Here is a 10266-nt window from a genome sequence, read left to right on the forward strand (position 1 = left end):
CCCTCCCGCTCGCCCCGCCCCCCCGCTGGCCCGGGTGGCTCACTAGCAAGGGTGCTGGGCAGACTAACTCCCCTCGTCCTCTTTCTCTTCCCTGCACTTCATGGCCTGCGTAGCCATTGTTTGGAGCTTCCGCTAAAGAGTAACCCCTAAAGACTAATCATCGATTGGCTGGTGTGACTCTGTTAGCATCCGTGGGTTGCGGGGTTGATCCCGGGTGTGGGGCATACAGGAGGCAGCCAATCGATGATTCTCTCTCATCATTGATGTTTCTATCTCTCTCTCCCTCTCCCTTCTTCTCTGAAATCAATAAAAATATAAATTTAAATGAAAAAGAATAACTGCACGTGGTTATGTTTGAGATGCCGGGCAGGGCAGCTGGACGTGGGGGTTGGCCCTTAGCCCAGCACAGTCCAGTAGAACTTTCTGGGCTGATAGAAATGAGCCTTGTCCGACACCAGACACAAGGGTTACTGAGCACTTGAAGTGGGGCCAGTGAGGCTGTGTGCTGAGCTTTGAGGTACGATTAGCACTGAAACCACAGCTTTGATGTTGCCCTGTTGTGACCAACGACCTGCCCACGCCATGGCAGGAACTCCTTGGTTTCAGAAAACTAAGGCCTGTGCTCTTGGGGCCCCGGGAGGGCAGGTACCTGGGAGGCGTCCCACGCTTGGTACTGCAGGGTCCCCGTGAGGATGTAGTCGCTCAGGTAGAAGAGCAGGAGGCTGATGATGAGCAGCGGGCTCACGCCAGCCCACATGATCTTCCAGTACCAGCTCAGAGTGCGGCCAGTCATGGCCTGAAGGTCACTTTCAAATCTGCTTGGAAAATGGGAAAGTCTGGATTAGCCACGATGTTGGAGCGAGGGGGAGCCCAGCTTGCACATCCCTGTTCGCTTGGGGAGATTCTGTTCTGGCTCCACTGAGATTTGAACACAAACATGGGGCCTCCCTCCCTGATTCCTTCTGGGGATGGAATGGGGAGAAGGGCTGAGGCTGACACAGAGGGGGGTGCAAAGCGATCACCCCCAAATAAGTGGACGTCAGGAGACATCTTTCTGGTGCCAACCTTCAGATGGAGGCTGCTGGCCTAGACCAGAGGGCAGCTCCCACCAATGGCGGGAACAGAGAGCCTGGGACAGGGGCCCAACCAGCCTCAATGCCAGGGGACCCCCAGGGCAACTCCTGGCTTGGGGTCTGCCAGTGACTCTACTCCCCATTACAAACACCCCAGAGGGGAATCTCTTTTGTCCCCTGAAACCACAGCAGGTTTTCTGGGGCGGATGGAGAGCCAGACTTGGGACTAAAGGGTGATGGCCCGGCGGTTGGAGCCGCCCAGGTGTAGTTGCCCGAAGACCACTACTGTGTTCAATCATGTCTGCAGACTGTCTTTCTTTCCTTTCCTTTAAATGGACTCTTTTGCCTAAGTTTAGCAATAGCATAACAGCATCCATTCTTTTGTGGGTTTGATAGGCTAATCGTATATTTTTAACATGCACATAAATAAGTATGAAAAGGATCTTCGGCACTTTGGGAAATGCTGACCCAGTCCAAGGGCTTTAAAACCGCTCCGCACGACGGGAGAGGCAGCCTTGAAGGAGGGGTGGGGTTGGGGCGGAGTGAAACTGTCACCAGGTGCAACCACAGCCACTGCCTCACTTCCACCCCTGGCCTGTCTTAAGTTCCCCCATGAGCTTCTAGCTGCCCCTGTGTGGCTGCTGACCTAGCCAGACCTTGGGCTCTAGGTCACGAAGACTCATGTGCATAATGTGAACACTGGGATTTTCAAGACCATACAAGGCAGAAAGGGTTGGGTTCTCTTGTTCCTTTACCTCCCCTGACTTCCACGTTCCTGTATAGAGAAACGTGGGAAGAGCTGCAGAAAGGCCGCATGGCACTGTTGCAAAGTGGCCACTAGATGGCGCCGTCCCCCGTCCAAGCAGAAAGACTGCCCTCTGCTGGTCATTCTCATATCTGGCTGCTTACGAAATCCCCAGGGCATCTTTGGTTTCTCCGTCCAATCGGCCATTTACCAACACCCGCTTGGATGGACTTGTACCCCTCTCCAGCGCCTCCAGGCACGACGGGAGAGGCAGCCTTGAAGGAGGGGTGGGGTTGGGGCGGAGTGAAACTGTCACCAGGTGCAACCACAGCCACTGCCTCACTTCCACCCCTGGCCTGTCTTAAGTTCCCCCGTGAACTTCTAGCTGCCCCTGTGTGGCCGCTGACCTAGCCAGACCTTAGGCTCTAGGCCACGAAGACTCATGTGCATGATGCGAACACTGGGATTTTCAAGACCATACAAGGCAGGAAGTGTTGGGTTCTCTTGTTCCTTTACCTCCCCTGCCCTCCACTTTCCTGTATAGAGAAACGTGGGAAGAGCTGCAGAAAGGCCGCATGGCACTGTTGCAAAGTGGCCACTAGATGGCGCCGTCCCCCGTCCAAGCAGAAAGACTGCCCTCTGCTGGTCATTCTCATATCTGGCTGCTTACGAAATCCCCAGGGCATCTTTGGTTTCTCCGTCCAATCGGCCATTTACCAACACCCGCTTGGATGGACTTGTACCCCTCTCCAGCGCCTCCAGTGGGCCCTAGGTTCTGTTCCTCTGGGCATTTCCTAGATGACCAATATGTTCCCGTTTACCCAGGACTTCCCTGGGTTTAGCACTGAAAAAGCCCCAACGTCCCAGGAAACCCTTCTTTTTCGGGAAAACGGGGTGAGTCTAACGCTAAAGTCCTATCTGTGTTACTAGCTCTGGGGGAAGAGTACGGGCCGATAAAAAGGCATTCCTTGACCACAAAAGTTTGGAAATACTGCAAATTACAACCCCCTTTTTGAGATTCACAATTGTCTTCAAAGGTCTGAGAAATCCTACAGCAAAGAAATCTGGCTTTAATTTATGTCCTGGAGTTATTTGATCGTGGAAATCCCTCAGAATGGCTTCCAAGGGGCATAGTGGGACACTCGGCACCAGGGGCCTGGCTCCTAGACGGTCCCAGCTGGTCCCCTGACCCACCTCCAGGTCAGTTTGGAAGATGATAAGAGACTGGGGTGGGGACGACTTGGTACAGCCCTTCTGAGCAGGCTCTCATTCGAGCAGCAGTTCCCAAAACGTAATGGGCCTCTACCCCCTGGATGTGCCAAAATGTGGATTTGACGCAGGGGTTTGGGGGCCTGAGACCCTGCATTCTTTTAAAAATATTTGTATTGCTTTCAGAGAGGAAGGGCGAGGGAGAGAGAGAAACTTAATGATGAGAGTCACTGATCGGCACCTCCTGCATGCCCCTAACCGAGCCCGCAACCCAGGCATGTGCCCTTGACCAGAATCGAACCTGGGACCCTTCAACGCACAAGCTGACACTCTATCCACTGAGCCAAACCAGCTAGGGCGAGAGCCTGCATTCTAACAAGCTCCCTGATGCTGCCGCTCTGGGACCAGATTCACCTGCAGCTAGAGCCCCACCTGGACCCACCTAATCAGCGCCCTGGGGATGAAGGGGGAGTGGGGTATGTTAGAACCAGGCCCCAGGGGCTCCAGTGCACGCCCAGGTCTGAAAACTGCTCTAGACCCGTGGTTCTCAGCCTGGCCACACATCCCAGCACCAGGGCTGTGCTGTGCCAGGGTTGAGAACCATACATCCTGAATCTGCCAGACTTCAAGGTCTGGGTTATCAACTGGACTTTGGTCAGCGAGCTTGAAAATGCTGGTTTCGGCCCTAGCTGGTTTGGCTCTGTGGATAGAGCGTCAGCCTGCGGACTGAAAGGTCCCGGGTTCGAGTCCAGTCAAGGGCACATGCCTGGGTTGCGGGCTCGATCCCCAGTAGGGGGCACGCAGGAGGCAGCCGATCAATGATTCTCTCTCATCATTGATGTTTCTATCTCTTCCTCTCCCTTCCTCTCTGAAATCAATAAAAATATATGTATAAAAAAATGCTGGTGTCGGCCAAGGGTCAGAACGGCCAGTGCCCGGAGGCAGGATTGCCTGCCCCTGGAGCCGTTGGGGTTCAGCAGGGCCAACGGGGCCAATATCTATAATAATAAAAGCATAATAGGCTAATTAGACCAGATGCCCTTCGGGACAAGGCCAGTGCCCCGAGGCAGGATTGCCTGCCCCTGGAGCCATTGGGGTTCACAGGGTCAATGGGGCCAATATCTATAATAATAAAAGCATAATAGGCTAATTAGACCAGACGCCCTTCGGGCCGAAGCCGGGGCTGGGAGGGAAGCCCGGGTCCCGGGTGCCAGAGGGAAGCCGGTGCTGGCAGCTGGGGAAAGGAAGGCCTACTCTTGCATGAATTTCATGCATCGGGCCTCTAGTCCTTTAATAAAAAGTAAAAGCACAGGAAATAGGCAAGATAAAGGTTGAAGGCCAGCTGAGGGGGAAGTGAGGCAGAGAATTAGCTGAGATCTGGGGGAAGATTAAAGCCCTGAAAGATGCCAAGCTTAAAGGAGAACGCGCGATGCCCGCCGCCGAGAGAGGGTTGTTCCTGTGGGTGAGCTTGCCCAGCAGTTGGTGGGGTGGGTCTCACCTCCTCAGCCCGTACACGTAGCACACGGCAATCGTCTCCACCAGCACGATGAGCAGCAGGGACAGCGTGGCCGCGTAGTCGTTGAAGATGTCGAACCAGTAGTTGCCGGCCTCCAAGGTGAACACCAAGCCCACTGCGCAGTTGAGGAGGCACACCAGACCTGGGCCAAGACACGGCTCACCTGCCTGCACCCACACCTGCCCCAGCAGGGCCGTGGGCGCCGGGAGGACTCGGCTGATGGGCTCACCCATGTGTGTTGGTCTCTCTGAATGTGTGTGTGTGTGTGTGTGTGTGTGTGGAGGAAGGTGTCCCAAGGAGCGTCAGCGGGCAGCATCGATGGTAATTCACAGAGCTGTCCTGCAGGGGGCACCAGCTCAATGGAAAAGAGAAGGTTGTAGCATCCCTAGGGGATCTGGCCCAGGCTGTGAATTGGGGCTGGAGATGGGAGCTGCGGGCGACCCTCTGGGGACTTCCTAGAGAGGAGTCATGTCTGACCAGAGGGGTGCGGGGAGAAGGGAAGAGTCGAATGTTTACACAGCTCCCACTGCGGCCCAGGCACTTGCCACGCATTGAGCACTTAGGCCTCCGAGGCGGGAATCAAGGAGCCCCTTTTACAGATGGGGAAGCCAAGGCTCAGAGATGGGGAAGCCAAGGCCCCTCTGCCTCCAGAATCTGGGTTCTTGTCCGGGTCTCCTTCGGCCGCCTCTCTTGGGCTCCCCACGAAGTACTGGACTAAAGCTCCCTCCTGCCCTTCCTCTGCTACCCCACATCGCACCAGCCACCAAGCCCTGCCTGAGGGGTCCCGCAGGAGAGGGGGTTCGTGTGGCCAGCAGCTAACAGCACGCTGATGCGGCTGCAGGTGTGGGGCGGCTGCTCAATGCGGAGGGCACTGACCAAGGGTGGGCAGGACTTCAGAGGCCTGGGCTGGGAGGAGGGACGTTGTGGACGGTGTCACCAAGGGAAGGGGTGGGTGCACAGGGCTGGAGTGGAGCAGAGGGGAGGCGGAGTGACTGGGAGGTCAGGTTCTTCCCTAAAACCCTGCTGTCCACCGAGGGCAGAATGGTAGAGAGATGGGTGTCTGCTCTTACAATGGCTTCTCACACGGGCGGGAGAGGGACAGCCGATCGCTAATTGTCACAGTGTGGGCGGGTCTCCTAGAGTTTGGGTGTAGACCACACACAGAGCACATACGTGCGATTTCATGTACACGGAGCCCAACAAAGGGGGAAACAAACATAAAACGGTGGCAGTGAGACCAGAGGGGACGTGACCTGGGTCAGTGGTGGTTATCTGGGCGGATACATACGCCACGTTCACTGAGTTTGTGCTTAAGGAGTGGACACCCCGCAGCGGTTATGCCTCAATTAAACAAGGACAAAAGCGGCGTCTCTCCTGGCCTGGGAGCTCTGGGTGCCAGGTTGGGGAGCTTGGCCACTTCCCATCCCCCTGGGGTGGAGAGCCAGACACATGGGGTGATTGACACGTGCCAGGTCCCAACTGCCCAGGGGGAGGAGAAGGTGAAGGCAGGGCTCCTGTGAGGTCGCTGCAGCCCCGTGGCCACCTCCACAGGCACACGGCCCCCCGAGGCCGCCCACCCATCTGCTGGTCCCCCCCATCCGCCCTCCCCGAGTGCCGCCTCTGCCCCGCCCGCCGCTCACCGGAGATGGCCTCCTTGGGCAGGTGGCGGGAAATGGCCTTGCTGTCGGTCAGGGGCGTGAGGATGGCGGCCGTGTTGCCCAGCATGCTCCCGATCCCCAGCATCAGCAGCATGAAGAAGTACAGCACCGACCACAGCTGGGACACCTCCATGTTCTTTATGGCCTCGGTGTAGACGATGAAAGCCAGGCCGGTGCCCTGGACGGCCTGCCCCCGGGGACAAGACCCCAGTCACACACCGAGGGATGCGCAGCTCCTTGGACACCCCCGACGCTAAGCTGTGGGGGACCTCGGAGCTGGCTCTCCCACCTGCAGGCCAGCGCCCCCGTCTGAGCCCCTAATGGCAAGTGTTTACAATGGTTCTTTCAGGTGGTGGACACGTGGGTGCCGTTATAGGATTCTTTGTACTTTCTGCCTTTTCAACATTTAAAAGGAAGAGGAAACAAGGGCACCGAGCACCCAAAGGAACCAGTGTCCCCGGGCAGCAGCTGGGGGGAGGGTGGCCCGTCCTCCCTTCTCCCGGAAGAGGCGGAGGGAGAAGAATTCCGTCCCCGAGACCTTGCCAGCGCCTTACCGTGTCCAGCTCCGACTCCAAGCTGCAGTTTTTAATCAGTGGGAACACCTTGCTGTATTGGTCGGGGTAGGTAGACGCCAGGTAGCCCTTCACCTGCTCCAGGTTGCTGGCTGTCAAAAAGCCATCTTCCAGGTCGAAAGAATTGGTCAGCAGCAGAATCACCCTGCGGGCAGAGCACGAGAATGACCCCCGAGATCAGAAAGGCCGCCGTCGCCAGCTTGCTGGGGGCTCGGGCCCACGCTGTCCCCCGCCTCCTCTTTTCTGATTACGTAAGGTCCTCGCCAGAGGAATCTGTTGATTGCCAACCTTTAATTTATTTAAAAAATATACTTTTATTGATTTCAGAGAGGAAGGGAGAGAGATAGAAACGTCAACGATCGGCTGCCTCCTGCACGCCCCACACTGGGGATCGAGCCCACAATCCGGGAATTGTACCCCGACCTCCTGGTTCATAGGTGGACGCTCAACCACCGATGAGGGAAAAACCATTGATTGGCTGTCTCCTGCACGCCCCACACTAGGGATCGAGCCCACAATCTGGGAATCGAACCCCGACCTCCTGGTTCATAGGTGGACGCTCAACCACTAAGCCACGCCGGCTGGGCAATTGCTGATCTTTTAAAGGGCAAGGTATTTAGAGGGGCTCTGAAGAAGCCTCGAGTAGGAACAGTGGTGACAAGAGGGACCAACCGCACAGCGGGCTCTGTGACCGCTGTCCGGCTCTGTCCGGCCGAACGTCTGTGATGGGAAATGTCCCAGGTCCGTGCCGTCCACTGTGGCCCCCAGGAGCCACATGCGGCCCCGAGGAATTGATTTAAATCAGTGGTTCTCAACCTTCTGGCCCTTTAAATACAGTTCCTCATGTTGTGACCCAACCATACAATTATTTTCGTTGCTACTTCATAACTGTAATGTTGCTACTGTTATGAATCGTAATGTAAATATCTGATATGCAGGATGGTCTTAGGCGAACCCTGTGAAAGGGTCGTTCGACCGCCAAAGGGGTCGCGACGCACAGGTTGAGAACTGCTGATTTAAATCAAAATCTACGTCCGTTTAAGGAAGCATTAAATTGACATTAAACCTTGTCAGGAGCCCCTCGCAGCTAGTGACACGCTGTTGGACAGGGTGCCTGCGGGTGTCTCTCGCATTTGGGAAAGATCACAGAGAGCAGCTTCTGGAATCTCCACGGCTCAGCCAGGGAGCTCTCGGCTGCTTCTGGGGCCGAAGAAATGAAGGCTGTGGATCCCTGCGTGCTGAGGGCTCTGAGTACGTGGTGCCCCTCCCTTCGGGCGCACGCTGACTCGGCACAGGCCTCCAGCTGCTGTCGCCGGTGGGCAGAGCCTGCATTCGACACTGGATCGAGGACTGCCAGGCGGGTGCCCTGTGCCCCACACCCCTTGGTGCCTGGCATCCGCCTCTCCCCAGTGCCCCTTCCGCTCGAGCTCTGGAGACTCGCCTGCCCCGCGCGGCCCGGCTCCCCGGACGGCCTGGCTTACTTGTTCAAGCAGCTCTCGTAGTTGAAGGTGGCCTTGAAGCCGTAGATGGAGAAGGTCACGACGCTGGCGAATATGGAGGTGGAGCTGTTGATGAGGGACACGATGATGGCGTGCTTCTGGCAGTTGTTGGAGGGCTCGTTGTAGCTGGCGAAGGCGATCAGGCTGCCGAAGCCCAGGCCGAGCGAGAAGAAGATCTGGGTGGCTGCGTTGATCCAGGCCTTGGGGTTGGCCAGCTGCTCCAGCTGGAAGGCAGCAGGGACAGGGTTGTGAGCCCAGGGGGGTGGGGGGATCCCCAACCTCTCGGGCAGGGGAGGGAGGGTGGCCCTGGAGGACCCTGCCTGGCACAGCCGGGCCTGGGGCCGGTGCCCTGCCCACTCCTTAGCAGATGAAACATCCCTCCTGCCGTGTCCCCACAGCTCCTTCCCCGGGGGAGGTGTGCAGTGGGAAGTGTGGGGTGAAATCACTTCAAAAGGAACCAGGCCCCCGATGCCTGAGCCGGGCACTGCACGGGCCTGGGCCTCCCGAGATGGAGGTGGTGGGGCCTGGTGGTGAGGCCGAGGTCTGGGTTGAACCCCGGTAATGTGGCAGCGGGGGGGCTCTTGGGGGTGCTGCTACCACAGCCATTTGTTTCCAGGGGCCATTCTTTGCTAAACGAAGAACCTGTCCTGTCCCCAAGGCAACCGTGACCAAGACTGGCTGTGGGGAGCCTCGGGAGGGACCCCGAAACCCCTGCCAAGAGTGGATTTGCCCCGAAGGGAAACCGAGATGATGCTCAGGGCAGATAACAGTCCACAGGCTGGAAGGCGGGGCTGGGGTGAGATTGGGGCCAGGAGGCCAGACGTGGGGCAGCAGTCGGTGGAGGGCAGTGAGAATGAGGATGGGAGTGGACAGAAGACGCAATGCCCAGAAGTCACAGGGCTTGGGGACTGCCTGGCTGAGGGTGACTCAGCACCCGCAGGTCATCCATCCCCACCCACGGCCTGGGGGCTCCCACCAGCCTTCTGGGCTCAGGACAGCTTTCTCCACCCTCCCTCTTGCCCTCTCCGCCCTCTGGAAGGGGCAGGAAGATGGGGCACCTCAGGCCCCGTCCCTCCGGCTCGTACCTTGGGGGTGAACATGTACAGCAGCCCGTTGGTGGCCCCGTGGAGCGTGAGGCCCCTGATCAGGTAGATGATGAGCACGCAGTAGGGCATCGACGCAGTGAAATACACCACCTGCGGGCACCAGAGGGCAGAGTCAGGCTCCGGGAGATGTGGCCAGACCCTCAGCAGACCCTTTGCCTACAGCAGACCCTCCGTCCTGGGAAACACCATGCTGTCTGGGCTCAGGCTGCGGACAGCAGGGAAGGCATGGGGTCTCATCAGTCCTGCGTCTGGGCTGGGAGACGGGTGGTGGGATGTGGTTGCCAGGCCCGTAAGTGCCAGGAAATCCCTGGTTCCACAGAGAAGAGGAACGCAGAGCAGAGGCCAGCCCTCCACCTCCCTTCAACCTGGCCTCGTTCTGGGAAGGATCGGGGCTGCCCTCAAGCACATCCATCACAGGAACGTGTGCGCATTTCAACACCCCAACGCTCAGGCTGCCCCTCGCTGATCACCAGAACCTTCGGGGGTGGACTGAGACGGCGGAGGGGCAAAAGCTCTCAGGCGGTGCCCATGGGCAGCGAGGCCTGAGAGCAGGGCAGGTGTCTCTGGGAAATCTTCAACCATCTAAGGTTTTAAAGGAGGGAGAACTCCCTGTCTGGTTGCTTGGTGCTACTGGGCAGTGTGGCTGTGGGGCTGGCTGGCCCAGAAATGCCCGTCTTTTGGGGGGCGGGAAAGGCCTGGTTTTGAGATTGAGGGCTGCACCTCTGACCACCTTTATAGTTACCTGGCAAGTGGCTTGTGCCAGCGCACCGCCCGCCTCCCCCAGCCAGCTCTGCCCCTCGCTGGCAGGAGGCAGCCTGCCCCCCCCCCCCCCCCCCTCCCCCCCCCCCCCCCCCCCCCCCCCCCCGCCCCCCCCCCCCCACCTTCGCG

At 58.1% G+C, this 10266-nt stretch overlaps 1 protein-coding gene across 1 annotated transcript in view; it reads right to left on the minus strand.

Annotated features, from left to right (window-relative positions):
• Nucleotides 1–10266, minus strand: part of SLC6A20 (solute carrier family 6 (proline IMINO transporter), member 20) — a 17438-nt gene that overhangs the window by 1200 nt on the left and 5972 nt on the right. Inside the window, exons 4-9 of the mRNA XM_005877054.2 lie at nt 9358–9470; nt 8255–8496; nt 6756–6918; nt 6184–6388; nt 4526–4685; nt 650–815 (exon numbers count right to left, since the gene is read on the minus strand). Coding sequence (XP_005877116.2) covers nt 650–815; nt 4526–4685; nt 6184–6388; nt 6756–6918; nt 8255–8496; nt 9358–9470 — 1049 coding nt within the window. The remainder of the gene's footprint in view (nt 1–649; nt 816–4525; nt 4686–6183; nt 6389–6755; nt 6919–8254; nt 8497–9357; nt 9471–10266) is intronic.

Source organism: Myotis brandtii, unplaced genomic scaffold (assembly GCF_000412655.1).
Source record: "Myotis brandtii unplaced genomic scaffold, ASM41265v1 scaffold506, whole genome shotgun sequence".
Lineage (NCBI taxonomy): Eukaryota > Metazoa > Chordata > Mammalia > Chiroptera > Vespertilionidae > Myotis > Myotis brandtii.